Raw genomic sequence first — 18198 nt, 5'->3', positions numbered from 1 at the left:
AAAAAAAAAAAACCCACAAAAAAATAGGGACTTCCCTGGTGGTCCAGTAGTAAAGAATCCTCCTTCCAATGCAGGGCATGTGGGTTTGAACCCTGGTCAGGGAACTAAGATCCTACATGCTGCGTGGTCGTAACTGCTGGGCTGTGTACTGCAAACTGCAGAGCCCACACGTTCTGGAGCCCATGCGCCACAGTTAGAGAGAGAAAACCCACATGCCACAACTAGAGAGAAACCCACGTGCTGCAATGAAAGATCCTGCATGCCACAACTAAGACTGGACACAGCCAAATATTAAAAAAAAAAAAACAAAAAAAATTTAAAACACAAATAGAGAAATGGATATAAATGAGGGACATTTTACAAAAGGATAAAGACAATAACAAAATTTGGGGAAAGTATTCAACTCATTTTCGTAATAAAAAAATAACCTTAGGCTATAATCTTTCACCAAATGATAAGCTAAACATTTTCACCAAACTACCCAATGCTACAATGATGCAATTAAACCCATACATCTAGTCCCCTGGTCATTGCTAGAGTCACTAGAACAGAAAACTCTCAGAGCCTAGCAGATTTTCACTTCCAGGGATACAGGTATCCCTAAAATGTACAGCCTTCACTAACATAAAGGTGCCTATTATAAGTATATTTTTTTTTTTTTTTTTTTTTTTTGCGATACGCGTGCCTCTCACTGTTGCGGCCTCTCCCGTTGCGGAGCACAGGCTCCGGACGCACAGGCTCAGCGGCCATGGCTCACGGGCCCAGCCACTCCGCGGTATGTGGGACCTTCCCGGACCGGGGCACGAACCCGCGTCCCCTGCATTGGCAGGCGGATTCTCAACCACTGCGCCACCAGGGAAGCCCTATAAGTATATTTTTAACACCAAGAAATGTGACGCAACCTAACTGAGCAGTGGCACACGGAACATGGAACTCACGTGAAAACATCGGTAAGCAGGGCAGAATGCAAACTCTATTTCTACCACGTAAAACAATATATGTGTTCATCAGGGCTTGAAGGGCCTAAAATTGTCTTGTTAACATATTGTGATTACGAGTTATGATTTTCTATTCCTTTCCCAGACAGGTGACAGGATTACACTTTCTGAAAACCATTATTTTCAAAAGAAGTTTCTTTTCCTTCCTTGTGTATTGAAGAAATGGCCCTCCGCCCACGTCTGCTTGCAATCCGTCTGCCCACCCTCTCCAAGCCAGACAAGGATTCTCTGGGGGCCCCCTCTCCTTTGCCTCTGTAAGGCCATGTTGGGAACTTCACAAGCGCTGCTTTATGCAAGTCATCCATGCACATGCCATCCCCTCCGTGGGAGTAAATATTTGATGGCTGAGGACAGAAGTGTAAATTCCCTCCTTCTCCAATCGCCTGCCAATGTCAAGCCGAGTGGCTCCCTCCTTCAATTTGTGGTGCTTACAGGAATGGATGCATCACAAAGTGAGTGGCCATCTGACCACGAACATCAGACCTTTGGAAGACAGCTAACCCTCGGGGTCTGGAAGAGATCATTTAAGGAACCAAGCGGCTGATCCATGTCTGAGTGGCCAAGGACAGGAGCAGAGCTACAGGGAGGAGTTATCAATCAAGAGAAGGTGGGGTGGGGGGCAAGAAGGAGGGGAGGCAGGGGAAGGAGGAGGAGGAGGAGGAGGAGGAGGAGGAGGAGGAGGAGGAGGAGGAGGGGGAGGGGGAGGAGGAGGGGGAGGAGAGGGGGAGGAGGGGGAGGGGAGGAGGAGGAGAGAACAGTGTAATTTTCAAAGCTCGGATCTCAATCTTCTTTCCAGACCCGAGGACGTGGTGGGTTTTCTCTGTACGTTAGGGAGCACCTGGCCTCCTTGGTGAGAACTACACTCTGGCCTGCAGTGGCGTTCCCACCCCAGGCCTCCCGCTCTCACCTGGGGACGGGCCTCTTGCCAGCTCTCCTTTCCCCACCCAGGGTTCCTTCCCAAGGTCCAGCAAAGAGACCAAGTCTGGCTCAGACACACAACATCCTGCACGTGGGAAAAGACGGGGGTTTCGGTCACACCCTTGGCATTCTTAAATGGCCAACCATGTCCTTGGCTTTGAAGGAAGAGTGCTTTATTACAGGAAGGACCAGGAAGAAAAGTGAAGAGTATTTTAAGGATATTGAAGATGATGCTTCAAGTATGACAAAGATACCAACTTTCAACTCTACAAACGTCACACTCTTAAGAATTGCGAGTAAAAATTCAACCCAGTGCTTTGGAAGATAACCCCGCCCCCCCACCCCACCCCCAAACACACACACAATTCAAAGCTGAGGAACGAACATGGGGGCTCCTGAAGATTCAGATTTGGGAGAGGAACATCCTTACCTACTGCCCCCAGACTGTGGTCCTCCCACACGACACTCTTACAGAAACTCTTCCGAGTTGGGTCCGGCTGCTGGGAGACGTCTATGGCCATGTTCGTGATGGTCACCAAGCCCTGAAATGGCACAAACACGTTTTTCATCAAACCATGACTGTGAACCCACGATGGCTCTGTGGGGTGGGCTGCATCCACATGCTGTGAGAGGCACTCTGTACCAAGAATTTTCACTAGGTTCTGAGTGATACCAGTCACATGATGACTGAGCTAGTTATGTCATATATGTTTAGGGGGAAAGAAAAGAAAACCAGAGGAAACTGTTTGTGCCATGGAGAATCTATAATTTCTTGGAGGAGAATGAAGGTACAGAGGGTATGGATTTTCTGAAGTTCACTGGAAGCTTCCTGACATTCGTCTGCAGAGGGTTTTTCTCTCATATGAAATCTCTGATGAAAAGGAAGGGTTGAGATCCTATTCAAAGTTTTCTCACATCCATTACAAGTCGAACATTTCTGATTTAAACAGACTTGTTTACGACTTGCTATGACCCAGCGTCCCCCCCTGTGTGTATCAAAACTGCAGGTACTCTCTCTTCTGGGGGGACACTGTCGGTAAGCAGCCCTGGATTCCAACGGAAACGTCTCCTACACTTACTGCAGACAAGATTGCTTTCCTAAGGAAGGGTTTCTTTGTGAAGGACACAAGGAAGCTCCCGCGAGTCATCAGCGTTGCCTCTGTAAGTGCCTTACTAGGAATCTCACCAAGTCTACCTCATGCAACTTATCTGTAAGCGTGTCTCCACCTCCATTTACACCCTGACTCACCAGATGCCTCTCCAACACAGCACTGTAACCCCAGTCTTCCCCTAGAACGGAGCACTCCAGACTGTAGGTTGTGGGCCTCTCCACTAGCACCGCCTGGGACGACTTTTCTTCACAGCTCTTCTTTGAAGATAACTCCTTGGTCTTTGGCAGAGCCTGTGAGTCTAAAAGATATTTTTAAGAAGGTAAATCTCTCTTCGATTACATACTAGTATGAAGAAATCTTCCAAAATGTAATCAGATGGGAAAAATTCCTCAAAAAAAGTATACTGTTTTGAAAGCTGTTTTGTATGACCAATTGGCCTTCCATTCCCAAATTTGTGTGGCTTTAATCCTGAAGGACACAATGTGAGTTTTCACACCTAAATGTTGACCAAGTAGTGCATGTTATGGTTTTAGCAGAAGACTGGAGAAAGAGATCCAAGTGCAGGAGGTGAGAGAGCTCAGAGATTTAAATCTAAGATAAAATGTGGCCAAAATAGACAAAGAGGGGGCAGAGCCTATTGAAGGAAACACTGTATCATCCTTATCTCAGCGCCATTATGGAAGTCTCACTGTGACTCTTTCTCCATTTTATTTAGCAAAAATTTCTTCTCTCTTTTTTTTTTAAAATAACATTTTTTTTTTTATTACAATGCTAACTAACCAATGTTCAGATCCTGGCCTTAAAAGTACAAGTCTTCAGGGCTTCCCTGGTGGCGCAGTGGTTGAGAGTCCGCCTGCCGATGCAGGGGACGCGGGTTCGTGCCCCGGTCCGGGAGGATCCCACATGCCGCGGAGCGGCTGGGCCCGTGAGCCATGGCCGGTGAGCCTGCGCGTCCGGAGCCTGTGCGCCGCAACGGGAGAGGCCACAACAGTGAGAGGCCCGCATATCACAAAAAAAAAAAAAAAAAAAAAAAAAGTACAAGTCTTCAAAATCAACTACAGTCAACTACAGTCTCAGAAAGAGAGGAAGGGTCAACAGAGGGGACAAAACAGTTCTGTCTCAGAAAACTAGCTCAGAGAATGTGATTTAGTACCATGATAAATGGAAAACTTTCCCCCAAAACGCCATTCCAGTTCTCCTGGGCCATACGATGACCCATGTGAGCCGTCACAGTTTGTAAACTGTCCTGTTGATACAAACTTTTCCGCCGAAGTACGGTTTCAACAAAGAGGTCTTACAAGATTCTCAATTCTTTAGAAACGGTAGTTATTTCCTATTACAGGAACCTCCAAAAGAAATTTGTCATTCTGTTTCCTTGTCTTACTTGGTTAACTTGCTATTCCAGAAACAGTGTTGTGGGTGAAGTCTCTGTACTCCCAAGTGGTATAAATATGATGATATCTGCATCACAACATCTGCAAGAACATTCCATCAAATCAGAATCAGTGCCCTTTCCTTCTGAGAGCCAATCGCCCACCTGTGCGCAGCCTGTTTGCACGGGGGAAGTCTGCCTGGACCCCAGACAGATCACAGCCCAAAACAAATCCTCTGCTGAACTACCAATCTCTTTCTTCTCGTTCTCACCTTTCTGCTCAAGGCTCTACTCTTGTGCCTTGTTTCCTTGGCTTGAAACCGGGAATGACTTTTTTCTTCCTCTCAAGTACCTGTTTACACTAATCATACGTAGGACAGCACTTTCTACTGCACTTATGCGTACAGAAATGTCTTATCGCCCCTACGGGATGGTTACTTTTCTAATGGCTTACGCTCGTCTTCCCAGCCAGCACCTGGTGGGCTCACTCAAAGCTGAGGCGCAGTAACAATCAGTTAAAATAAGTCTGTAAATGAAAGTCATTTCATCAAAGAGAAATAAGATAGTAAAACCAACATGAGAATCAGCCGAAGATTTTTAAAGAAAGTGACGACTGTGTAAGTGTGAAAGGCAAAAGGGTAAGATGGGTGCTAGGAAAACATGAGATCCAGAGGAGAGGACAAGAGTTACAAGAGTTGTAACATGACTTCCCTGGTGGTCCAGGGGTTAGGACCCTGCCTTCCACTGCAGTGGGGCGCGGGTTCGATCCCTGGTTGGGGAACTGAGATTCCAGAGGCTGCGTGGCATGGCCACAGAAACAAACAAACAAACAAAAAAGTTGCACTTGGTCGGGGGGAAGCAGAGGTGGAGAGAAGAGATGGGGAGGAGAATTTGCAAAGCCCAGGCCTTGATTTTCCTTCCAGGCCAGAGGCGGCTTAAGTCTGCTGACGATCCCAGGTGTCCGAGGGTGCGGAGCTGCAACCGCCACGGCCTCACCCCACCTGGGTCTCCCACGCTCACCTGAACACCCGCCTCTTGTCGACGTTCTCTTCGCCGCCCAGGGCTCCTTCCTCTGTTCCAATGAGGAGATCATTTTGGGCTTAGAAACACAAAGTCCTAAATACGTAAGAAGAAACGGGACGTGGTCATGCTGTGGGTCTGTCCTGGGCTTGAAGGAAGAGGATGGTGCAGGGTGTGGTGATGAGGAGGGAGGGAGGGGCCTTTACCCAGCGAGACCAGGCTCCTGTAGTTTTCCAGCATCACACTCCTGTACAGACTCCTCTGAGCAGAGTCCAACCACTCCCACTCTTCTGGGGAGAACTCTACAGCCACATCCCCAAATGTCACCAAGCTCTGAAACGACAAAACCACATTCTTGCTGGACCAGTGCTCAGGCCCTGCCCCCCAAATGCACACGTCGAAGCCCCAACCCCCCCCCACCCCCGTACCCAGAAGGTGACTATTTGGAGACGGGGCCTTCAAAGAGGTGACTAAAAGTTAAATGGAGTCACACGGTTGGGCCCTGATCCAATCTGACTGGTATTCTTGTAAGAGGAGGAAGAAATCAGGGATGGCTGAGCGCAGAGGGAGGACCATGTGACAACAGAGCGAGAGGGCGACTGTCTGCAAGTCAACGAGAGACGCCTCAGGGGAAACCAACTCCGCTCACCCCTTGGTCTTAAACTTCCGTCCTCCAGAATGATACACTGTTCATTGTTTTAGCTGCCCAGCCTGTGGCGTTCTCCTTATGGCAGTCCTTGCAAGTTAATATAGGGGCCTAAGGGTTACCCCCTCTTCACTTTAGGTAGGAGATTATACATGTAAGGGAAAATACCCAGGGATGTGGAAATCTAGTTAATTACTGGACAGCGGGCCCCATTACATCGTAAACTTCAGAGGAAAGAGAAGAATAGAGAGCCTCTACCCTTGGAGCACTGGCAATTTCGTACTGGTGACAGGACGTACACACAAGAGAAATATGTGCCATCGATTAGAAACAATAAATAACGGAGGCTAAATTGTTCCACGCACAAAAAGTACCAGAGCATTTTTTACCACGAGGACAGTCAAGTGCCCCGGATCAGCGCAAGAATGGGGAAATAGGAGACACTGCTGTGGGAAAGATTCCCTATGTTCTCATCACTTCCGACAAGTAATGATAAATCCTTCTTTCTCTCGGGGAAAAAAAAAAAAAGAATGGGGAAATAAACCTGGAGGTGAACATCACAGGACTAAACCCCAACTTGTGCTCTAAGGATTTCTATTTGCTTTTAGTGTTCACCACATGTTGAATGTTCATTTAAAACAAACAAACTACCCGAATCCTTTTTTTCTGAAATAAAGATGAGTGTATAATTAGAATGAAAAATATGATAAAGCTTTTCATTAATAAGATGCCTTTGAGAATCAAGGTGTACTGTACACCACAGGGAATACAGCCAACATTTTATAATAGTTATAAGTGGAGTATAACCTTTAAAAATTGTCACTCACTAGGTTGTCAACTACACCACAATTACAAAACAAGAATCAAGGTGCCATCTCAGAGAAGCGGGCAGGTATCGAGGAGACATTGCAAGCCTGTTTATGACTGGGTCTGCTACTCATGCACTGCTGGTGGAATTTTATGTAGCATAATTTTATGATTTCAGTGTACAATGCTGATACATCCTAATGTACTTTGAACATTTATTCAGTTCAAACTCTGACCCCCAGAATCTGAGGCTAACAGAAGGTGTATTTAAATATCTGGCAGCCTTGGGATTGTCAAAGCATAGACTCAAATCAGGAAGCAAAAAAGTCCAACTACCCTGAAGGCTGAATTCAGGACTCTGTCCACTCACCGGCTCTGAAACCTCAGCTAGTTACTTAACCCCTCTATGTCTCAGTTGGCCATGTTTCAAAGGGAAACAACAAAAGCAACCTCACAGACCGTGACGTGGGTTAAAAAGGAGGGCACAAGCACGGCGCTCAGAAGGTGAGGTGCCTTGTAAACGCCAAATGAACGTGCGCTGTGCTGACGCTGACCCACGGCTCAACCTTTCCATTTAAATTCTACCAGCAACGAAAGCCCCTTGGAGATTTGGTATCTGTTGAATAATATAGAATACTATCACACGTTCTTTAATTTGCACCAACTTTGAAGATTTTTAACTGAACTGTGTAAAGGGTTCTGTGAGTGGTATCTTGCTTTGTGTGAAGACGGTGAAGTCCCGATGCAGAGCTCTCCTAAGTGGGAGACGCCAAGGCCCCATAAAACACGGAAAACACCTGCTAATACTTGCGGGAAAGAGCTGGCAACTGCTTGGTCAGCCTTGAGCAAAGGCGTGCTCAAATGCAGGCCCGCTCACAGCAGCAGGTCCTCAAGTGAGCGCCCCCAGCCCCGAAGGCAGGGGAACGGATGTGCCGGCTGAGTGACCGGCGGGAGTGCTTACCTCGCTACGCAGGCTCGGCTCTCATTCCCCAGGTTGTACACCCTGATCTGTTATTGACCTGCACTTTGCACCAGCGGTTCCTTAAATGCCTTCACGTTTTGAAAATTGCGCAAGACTCAGCAGTGGAAATCTTCAGGTATATGAAAACCCCAACATTTCGAAGCACATGCTAAGTGACATAAGCCAGAGAGAAGGACAAAAACTGCATGATCGATCTCACCTATATGTGGAATCTAAAACAGTCCCAACTCTTAGAAATAGAGAGTAGAATGGTGGCTTCCAGGGGCCAGTGGAGGGGGAAACGGGGAGGTGATGATCAAAGAGTACAAAGTTTCAGTAATGCAGGATGAGTGAGTCCTGGAGTTCTAATGTACAGCACAGTGCCTATAGCTAAAAATACTGCACTGTATTCTTTTCTTTTTAGGCCACACCCCACGGCTTGTGGGATCTTAGTTCCCCAACCAGGGACTGAGCCCGGGCCCTCAGCAGTGAAAGCGCAGAGTCCTAACCACTGGACCGGCAGGGAATTCCCTGCACTGAATTCTTAAAGTTGGCCAAAAAGGTAGGTCTTATGCTAAGTGCTTTCACTGCCAAAAAAGTAAGAATACTAAAGAGGGAAGGGAGGAAACTTTGGGAACTGATAGATAAGTCTATGGCCTTGATGGGGGTGCTGGTTCCATTGAGTATATATATTTATCCTCAAACTCAGCGAGTTGTACATATTAAAAATATGCAGCTTTCTATGTGTCAATCTTGCCTCAACAAAGTGGTTTAAAAACAAACAAAACACTTCAATGCAGATTTTTCTTTTTTGGCAAACATTTTCAATTGCGTTCAAAGACATAGGTGCTGAGACAGAGGCTACTTTTCTGCTTCTTTTCTGACCCAATTCTAAAAGATGGGTTTTTGGGGACTTCCCTGGTGGTCCAGTGGGTAAGACTCCGTGCTCCCAATGCAGGGGCCCGGGTTCAGTTCCACATGCATGCCACAACTAAGAGTTTGCATGCCGCAACAAAGATACCACGTGCGGCAACTGAGACCTGGCACAGCATGAATGAATGAATGAATGACGGGTTTTTGCAGATTCCAATCTTACAATTCTAACTGCCTGCTCCTTGGCTGGGAAGTCTTGCACTTATTTTTTTCAGATATTCAAATAGCTTTCAGATATTCCTTACTAAATGAAACAAAATATATACATTATATGTATATAAGTTATATACAAATTACAGTATCTTTTAAAATATCTTCACAGGATTTTTACAGTAACTTTATAAGTCTGTTGGAGCCAGAGAAAATGTTGCCTATTTTTCTAGCATTCGTTACTACTTTGTTATTGGTAAAACTGAAATTTGGGGGCCCTTAAAGAGAAGAATACAAGTTCAAATATTTTCTTATACTTGGCAACTGGGTTTTTTTGGTTTTGATTTTTCTTCTTAATAAGAAACATCCCCGTCCCCATCTCTCCAATCCCATGTTCCAGAGGGACCCCAAAGTAACAGTATGTGCATATCCTTTTAAGACATTTTCCCAGTTTATACAGATTGCTCCTTATATACAGAATCAATGACTTTTGTTAGCTCTTTGTCTGAATGTTTGTGTCCCCCTAAACTTCCTATGCTGACATCCTAATGCCCTGTGCGATGGTATTTGGAGGTGGGGGCCTCTGGGAGGCCCACCCTCATGAATGGGATTAGTGTCCTTACAGATGAGGCCCCGGAGACCTCCCCAGCCCCTTCCACCACGTGAGGCCACAGCGAGAATGTGCAGGTCCTGGTCTTACTCCTGTCGCCGTCACACAGACGTGTAGACTTTCAAGTGGGTTTCACAGGGTCATACTACACCACAGAGGAAACATACAGGGACAGAATCTGTACTGATAATATGAAATTGATCTGGTGCTTTAACTCTCAATCATAATAAAGACGAGATAAACTTTAAAAACAAATAAAACCCAAAAAGCAACCTTATCCTTACAGAAAAATACTTTGTGTTAACATTTTACAGGAAAAAAACGAGTAAAAAGTATTTTACAGGAGGGACTTCTCTGGTGGTCCAGCGGTTAGGACTCCGCGCTCCCAATGCAGGGGGCCCAGGTTCGATCCCTGGTCGGGGAATTAGATCCCACATGCCGCAACTAAAGATCACACACACCACAACTAAGACCCAGTGCAGCCAAACAAATGAATAAAAATTAAAACAAACAAACTACAGCTTTAAAAAAAAAAGTATTTTACAGGAAAAAAAATGCATCAAAGGGGTTTTTTTTGTTCAATTCAATTCAGTGAATTTTTAAAATACACAAATGAAAAGTCTGTAATAATTTTTTTTGAGGGGGATAAAGTCTACTTTTTTTTAAAGTAAAAAAGTAAAATCTAGGGCTTCCCTGGTGGCGCAGTGGTTGAGAATCCGCCTGCCGATGCAGGGGACACAGGTTCGTGTCCCGGTCCGGGAAGATCCCACATGCCGCAGAGCGGCTGGGCCCGTGAGCCATGGCCGCTGAGCCTGCGCGTCTGGAGCCTGCGCTCCGCAATGGGAGAGGCCACAACAGTGAGAGGCCCGCGTACCACAAAAAAAAAAAAAAAAAAAAAGTAAAATCTAGAATTCTAGCTTTTGAGACCCTACTGCTGTTCCATCCACATATAATTTTTAAAGTATTTTGCTTTCATGTAACTTTGGTAAACTTTAATCCACAAGGAAAGAAAAACTTCTGGGAATATACTCATGGAAAGTAATCAGAGATAATGCACATTTTCAGCTATAAAAAGTATCACTGTAATGCTATATTAAACAGTGAAACATTGGCTCCAGGAGAACTTTAAGACTACATTCACACATTCATCCACCACATGTTTTCCGTATCAGGCACTGGGGCGAAAGTATCCAAAATCCTTGCCTGTGTCAAATGTACTTTGTGGTACAAGAGAATCAGACAAGAGAAACCCAGATAAACTAAGTATATAGTATGTTGAAAAGTGCTAAGAGTCTTGAAAAGTAAAGCAAGGAAGAGGGATGTGAGGAATTTGGGTGGGAGGCTCTGAAAGTTTAGACACAGTGATCAGGAAAACGAGAAGGCAACTTTTGAGAAAGCAAAGTGAGTGATGGGGGAGTGTGGGAGCACATGTCAGAGCTCAGGGGGCCGGGTCACTCGGGGCCCTGTCAGTCCCATTAAGGCTCCGGCCTTCATCCGGGAAAGCCATTGGGGCGCTGGAGCAGGGGGTGACAGAACAGAGCCCTCTGGCGGCTGCACTGGGAAGCGGCCATGGGGCGCATAAGTAGAAGGGGCCAACGGTAAGATAATGGGGACCGAGGAGGTGGTGGCAGTGGTGATAACTGTCAGATTCTGGGTACAACGTGAAAACAGTGCCGGCAGGATTTGCAAATGGACCAAACGTGGGAGGTGAGGGCAAGAGAGGGGACAAGAATGACAGCAGAGCTTTTGGCCTAAGTAACTCAGAGCATGAAACTGCCATAAAGACAGGGACAATTGTCGGGGGGGAACCCCAGGAACCTGGGTCTTGACGTGTTAGGTTTGTGTTACCTGTTCGACACTCACGTGGAGGAGGCCTGGAGCTCAGAGGCGAGCTTTGGGCTGGAAAGGAGGATTGCGAGAAGCCAGTGCTTGGCTGGTCTGTGCAGACAAGAACGGGCTGAGCTCCCCAAGGAAAGTGCTGCAGACAGACAAGAGGAGAGAGCCAAGTACAGAGCCCAGAGGCACAGGGACAGCTGTAGGTCAGGAGGATGAGGAGGAAGCAGCAGTGAAAGCTGAGAAGTCAGGAAGATGGGAGGGCCAGGGCGAGCTCTTTCAGGGGGTGGCAGTTACCTGTTTTTGTAAGTAAAATTTTATTGGAACATAACCACATCCAATCACTTACATATTGTCTGTGGCTGCTTTAGCTCTAGAAGGCAGAGGGAAGTAGCTGCAGCAGAGACCTCACAGCCTGCAAAGCCTAAAATAATTACTACCTGGCCCTTTACAGTGAAAGCCTGCCAACCCCTGAACTATTTTAAACGCCAACGGTCGTCAAGTGCCAAAGGTAATCAAGAAAGACGAAGAACTGAGCACTGCCTCTGGTAATGTGGATGGAGAGCACCGGTAATCTATGCAGTCTGGGCAACTGGAACCCAGCTCATACGTTTATGAACCAGCGATCACATGTTTAGGAGACACAGCTGACAGAAACAAACAATTTATTAGCATTCTAAGAAGCAACGCAATCAAGTGAGGAAAAGACAGCCTTCCTCATTGCACCAGGGCTGCCCTTTCCTCTTCTGTCTGCCAAACCTCTCCTCTCCCTTCAAAACATGGGGCTCAGAAATCACCTCCTTACTCTTCCCCGCCAAGCAGCTAAGAGCCAAGAGTTCCTCACGCCCACTCTCACAGTACCTGGTCCTAAAACTCACACTCAGAACCTTGTATGCTTCCATGACTTTCCACCCACAGGCTATGAGCTCCTTGGGAGCAGGGGCTGGGGCTTAGCCATCTTTCTCTCCAGAAACTGGCACAAAGAGAATACCAAACACACCAGGTACAACACAAGGGGCTGTCCTGTTTGTGCTGAGGAGTACCTTTCTGCTCCGTCAGAGTCCCTCTGAGAAAAGCTGTACAGGGAGGGGCTGAATCGTCTCTTCAATGAAGAACGAACTCTGAGTGGGATGAAGAGGAAGCAGGGAGGGAGGCCCTGGGCTGTCCCTGTAGCCCATCACTCACCAAAATGTGAGGAAATGGGAACCAGCTCCCCTGACAGGTCTCTTAGATTGAAAACTTTCAAAAGCAAATAAACATTATTAAGTCCTGAAAAGCAAGCTTGCACTTCAGAGAGGAGAGAGAAAATGCCAGCTCACCTGGGAGGTGGCTTGCCGTTCAATTCCTGTCCCTGCCGCCTCCTGCTTCGGTCTCCTCACCTGGACGAAGACCGTGTCCCTGGAAGGCAGAGCTGGGGGAAGAGAGAGAAGTAGCTACAGGCCAGATCTACACCACGCTCCCTTCCTGCTGAGTCTTAAACGACAGCTGTAAATCAGAAACGGATTCAACAAGTGGAGCGTCAAATGCTCGAGCATGAGTAGGATGGAACAAGTTTTGAAGGGTCACCTGGGATGTGGTCGCTACTCTACTAGGGGCTGTCACGGGTAGGGAGGAGGGGTTTCTTCTCTCTAGGAGCCCTGAAACAAGGAGGTGTCCGGTTAGAGTGATCCTGTACCGCGGACTGATGCTCTCGGGTTGAATTTCCAGGCCTTTGGATGCCCCCATCCAACAGCCCCGGAGCCCAGGGACGCCATTCAGCAGCAATTGGGCCCCGAGAGGCCTCCTATCCCAGACCGCACCCTCCCCTCACCCTGAGGGGATGAATTCGTCCCCGTCCACACGCCGGGCCACCTGTCACACTCACCTCTGTTCTCAGGTCCCGTGGTCGCTGCTCCCCGCTGGCCCCTGGATGTGAGGCCACTCCTTGCGTGCGGCCTTCCCCGGGCAGGGCAAGGGAAAGCGACCGGGGTCCCCGCGCTCCGGCCGCGGCCCGCTCCTGGCTTTGTGCGGGGGACGCCTCGCCGCGGCGGGGATCCCAGGCCGCGGGCCCGCGCGCTCGCCACCCCCCGCATGTCACCACCGTGCGCGCACACGCCCCCGGGGTCGCGCAAACACACCCAGCCCGCCCGGGCACGCCGGGGACCCAGCGGGCCCCGCCCGGCCGGCCGCTGAGCCCGCCACCCTGCCTGGCCAGCTGGAACCCAGGCGGAGGGCCGCCGCCGGAAGTGGGCGTGTCCGTCAGCTGCGGCGCCCTCTGGGAAACGGAGTCCCGGTCGGCGTCCCGGCGGCGCCAAGAGGAGCGCGGGCTGGGAGGAGAGGGCCCGTCTGGGCCTACACAGCTTCGGTCGACTCGGCCCCAAGTCATCGGCTCCTGGCCCTTCCAGACCGCAGCTGCCCAGGTGGTTATCCACACAGGAACCAAGTCTGGCCGGAAGTACAAGCCGCGCCGCTAGACAGGACAGAGCCCCAAGGGCTTCTGGGAGTCGCTCCCGGCTTGGAGCGCGCCGGGGCGGGGCTTATGACGAGGGGCGGGGCCGCGGGGGACGTTGATGATGTCTCTGGGCGGGGCAGGTAGTGTGGTCCTTAGAGTTCGTTTAGTTTCCTCTTTGACTTCCTCCTTGACCCATTGGTTTTTTAGTAGCATGTTGTTTATTCTCCATGTAATTGTTTTCTTTCTCATTTTTTTTTCCTGTAGTTGATCTCTAGTTTCATGCTCTTGTGGTCAGAAAAGATGTTTGAAATAATTTCTATACTCTTAAATTTGAGGCTTGTTTTATGCCCTAGTATGTAATCAATCCTAGAGAATTTTCCATGTGCACTTGAAAAGAATGTGTATTCTGGTGTTTTTTGGATGTAATGTTCTGAAAATATCAACTAAGTCTAACTGTTCTATTGTATCATTTAGGATCTCTGTTGCCTTATTGATTTTCTGTCTGGAAGATCTGTCCATTGATGTGAATGTGGTGTTGTAGTCCCATTGATTTCCCCCTTTATGTCTGTTAGTATTTACTTTATGCATTTGGGTGCTCCTATATTGGTGCATATACGTTGACGAGTGTAATATCCTCTTCTTTTATCATTATATAGTGTCCTTCTTTATCTTTCCTCTGTTTATAGCCCCTGTTTTTTTTTTTTTTTTTTTTTTTGCGGTACGCGGGCCTCTCACTGTTGTGGCCTCTCCCGTTGCGGAGCACAGGCTCCGGACGCGCAGGCTCAGCGGCCATGGCTCACAGGCCTAGCCGCTCCGCGGCATGTGGGATACTCCCAGACTGGGGCACGAACCTATGTTCCCTGCATCGGCAGGCGGACTCGCAACCACTGCGCCACCAGGGAAGCCCTATAGCCTCTGTTTTGTTTGATATGAGTATTGTGACCCCTGCTTTCTTGTCATTTCCATTTGTATGAAATATCTTTTTCCATCCCCTCACTTTCAATCTATGTGTGTCCTTTGCTCCAAAGTGGGTCTCTTGTAGGCAGTATATTGTAGGCTTTTTTTTTTAATCCAACTGCCACTCTATGTCTTTTGATTGGAACATTTAGTCCATTGTCACTTAAGGTAATTATTGATAGATATGTACTTATTGCCATTTTAAACCTTGTTTTCCTATTGATTTTGTATTTCTTCTTGTTCCTTTCTTTTTGTTTTTCCTTTTGTGGTTTGATGATTTTCTTTTGTATTATGCTTGTGTTCTCTTCTTTTTGGTTTTTGTGAATCTATTGTATGTTTTTCAAGTATGTTAACCCCTTCCTATATCTACTTGCTTGGACTGGTAGTCATATAAGCTGAAACACATTCTGAAAAAAAAACCCACTACATTTTCTTACTCTCCTCCCCCACATTGTAAGATTTTGATGTCCTCTTTTACATCTGCATTCATTGTGGTTATCAGCATTTTCACAGAAAATTTTGCAGAAATTTTTTTGATTTTTAAAAAACCTGTGCACTGGCTTATTTAAGTGATTTACTTTCCAGTTGTGATTTTCTCTTTCCTATAGAGTCTTGCTGCTTTTCTATTTAGAGAAGGCCTTTCAATATTTCCTTTGGGCTAGGTTTAGTATTGCTGTATTCTTTTACTTTTTGCTTGTCTGATAATTTATCTCTTCTTCTATTCTATTCTTATTCTAAGTAATCTTGCTGGGTAGAGTATCCTAGGTTGCAGATTTTTCCCTTTCGGGACTTTGAATGTATCTTGCCACTCCCTTCTAACCTGCAACGTTTCTGTAGAGAAATTACCTGATAGCCTTATGGGGGTTCCCTTGTAATTAACTTTGTTTTTCTTTTGCTGCCTTTAGAATCCCCTCTTTAACTTTTGCCATTTTAATTATGATGTGTCTTGGTGTAGGTCTGTTTGGGTTCATCTAGTTTGGGACCCTCTGTGCTTCCTGTACCTGGATATGTGTTTCCTTCTCTAGGTTTGGGAAATTTTCAGCCATAATTTCTTCAAATACATTTTCAATCCCCTTTTCTCTTTCTTCTCCTTCTGGTATCCCTATTTTGCATATATTGGCATGCTTTATATTATCCCATAGGTCTCTTATGTTGCTTTCTTCTTTTTTTTTTCTTCATTTGGCTTTGTCTGCTGTTATGATTGGGAGATTTCCATTATTCTATCTTCCAGATCACTTATTCATTCTTTTCCATATTCAATCCGCTACTTATTGTCTTTAGCTCAGCTTTCATCTCACCAAATGAATTTTTAAATTTTTCTTGGTTTCTTTTATAGCTTCTAGTTTCTTTTTACAGTAATCTGCATTTCTATCAATAGCTCTTCTTAATTCCTTCAGTATTTTCATTATCTCCTTTTTAAAATTCAGTGTCTGTTAGACTGAGGAGGTCTGTTTCATTGTTTGTTCTTTCAGGGCAATTCTCTTGATCTTTTAATCGGGAGTGATGCCTCTGCTTCTTCATTTTACTTATATTTCTCTTACCCTATGGGTTTAGGAGGAACAGTTATCTACTGTGGTCTTAGAGGGCTTTTTTTTTTTTTTTTTTTAATGGTGGCTAAACATGCTGCGTGTCTTGCGGGATCTCAGTTCTCTGACCAGGGACTGAACCTGGGCCATGGCAATGAAAGCACCGAATCCTAACCACTAGACCACCAGGGAACTCCCGAGGGCTATTTTTATACGGAATGTCCCTGTGTAGCCTGTGTGGCTTTAATACTTTTGGTGCGAGGGCTGCTTTTAGTATGGATGCGTGCTGCATCTTTCCTCAGTGTGTGCTGGCCATTATCTGCCTGATAGGGGGTGTGACTGATGTTGCAGTGACCAGAGCTTGCCCTGGATAGTGAGTGGGGCCTCCTCTTTGCTCTGTGGTTTTCACTGCCCTGTTGGGGTAAGGGCATGCTCCCTAGTTGTTGAAGTAGATGCCCCCAGACCCATTTCTAAGCTGTGGTGTGAGGTGGGTGGGATGGGAGAGGAGTCAGTGAGTATTCCTCAATTGGAGCTGCCCATCAGGCAGTGCGCTGTGGTGTCACTTGTCACCTGTCGTGTGGGCTCACAAAGTACACTGTTGTTGGCACTGCCCTCGGCCCTGCCTCCACTGTGGGAAGGCAAGAAATCAGCCCAGATGTCCCTCAGGCGCTGTGTTCACAAAACTACAAGCACAGATTTGTAGGCACTGATACACTAAAGTCAGGTATCAGGACTGCAGCGGAAGCAGCCCAGGCTCCAGGCCAGCCACACAGCTGCTAAGGCCAGACTATCCCAACCGTGGGAACACCTGCAGTCCACTTGGCTGTCCTGCAGGAACTGAGTTTACAAAGGTGGTGGCAGTAATGTAAATCCAAGGTGTGGACAGCCGATGGGGATCAGCTCTGATTTCAGTCCCGCCTCCACTCTGTGGCCAATTGCTTGTGCTTGCCCACTCCCACACAACCAGAAGTCCGAGAAAGAGGCTGGTACGGCGGGCCCTCCCCTTCCCAACATCGAATGAACCTGGTCCAGACCTCCGGAACCACCCTGCATGGGAAACACTAAACGGACATTCTGGGCGATTTGTTACTTGCCAAGAGCTAACAGACACAACCATGAAAGTCAGGACTTTTGAGTTGGGGAAAAACATCTGGAAAGGGGAGATATTTCCTCATACTGAAAAAAAGACTGGGGCCCACTCTAAAAACCACTCTCCACAGGTCTGTCAGGGGAGAGGTGCTTCCTTCTAAAACAACTTTCCCTGCCCTGGAGTTATCTGCTCATTTTTCTCTAATTTTGGAATCACTGTTTCAGTCCTAGGGATCCACATTTATTCTTTTATAAATTTATTTATTTACTTATGGCTGTGTGGGGTCTTCATTGCTGCGTGTGGGCTTTCTCTAGTTGCGGCGAGCGGGGGCTACTCTTTGTTGTGGTGCGTGGGCTTCTCGTTGGGGTGGCTTCTCTTGTTGCAGAGCACGGGATCTAGGTGCAAAGGCTTCAGTAGTTGTGGCTCACAGGTTGTAGAGTGCAGGCACAGTAGCTGTGGTGCATGGGCTTAGTTGCTCTGCAGCATGTGGGGTCTTCCTGGACCAGGGCTCGAACCCATGTCCCCTACATTGGCAAGCGGATTCTTAACCACTGCACCACCAGGGAAGTCCCCACATTTTATTCTTTTTTTTTTTGCGGTATGCGGGCCTCTCACTGCTGTGGCCTCTCCCGCCGCGGAGCACAGGCTCCAGACGCACAGGCCCAGCGACCACGGCTCATGGGCCCAGCCGCTCCGCAGCATGCGGGACCCTCCCAGACTGGGCCACGAACCCATGTCCCCTGCATCGGCAGGCGGGCCCTCAACCACTGCGCCACCAGGGAATCCCCCCACATTTATTCTTAAGCCCATGCTCCCTGTTACCATGCCAACTGC

General features: G+C 47.4%; 1 protein-coding gene across 4 annotated transcripts in view; it reads right to left on the bottom strand.

Annotated features, from left to right (window-relative positions):
* Positions 1 to 13814, bottom strand: part of ZNF470 (zinc finger protein 470) — a 39679-nt gene extending 25865 nt beyond the window's left edge. Inside the window, exons 1-7 of one of the 4 annotated variants that reach the window (XM_059044606.2) lie at positions 13225 to 13511; positions 12680 to 12771; positions 5627 to 5753; positions 5421 to 5516; positions 3166 to 3326; positions 2347 to 2458; positions 1906 to 2001 (exon numbers count right to left, since the gene is read on the bottom strand). In XM_059044606.2, the coding sequence (XP_058900589.2) occupies positions 1906 to 2001; positions 2347 to 2458; positions 3166 to 3326; positions 5421 to 5516; positions 5627 to 5753; positions 12680 to 12771; positions 13225 to 13432 (892 nt within the window). In that variant the 5' untranslated portion in view covers positions 13433 to 13511. Of the gene's footprint in view, positions 1 to 1905; positions 2002 to 2346; positions 2459 to 3165; positions 3327 to 5420; positions 5517 to 5626; positions 5754 to 7834; positions 8004 to 12679; positions 12772 to 13224 lie in introns of those variants that run through there. The other 3 variants (XM_059044603.2, XM_067020014.1, XM_067020017.1) reach the window with 3 other exon arrangements.
* Between the last annotated feature and the right edge of the window lie 4384 nt (positions 13815 to 18198).

The sequence above is a fragment of the Kogia breviceps genome, chromosome 18, assembly GCF_026419965.1.
Source record: "Kogia breviceps isolate mKogBre1 chromosome 18, mKogBre1 haplotype 1, whole genome shotgun sequence".
NCBI lineage: Eukaryota > Metazoa > Chordata > Mammalia > Artiodactyla > Physeteridae > Kogia > Kogia breviceps.
The sequence above is the reverse complement of the archived record's forward strand: the minus strand, read 5'-3'. Positions and strand labels throughout refer to the sequence as shown.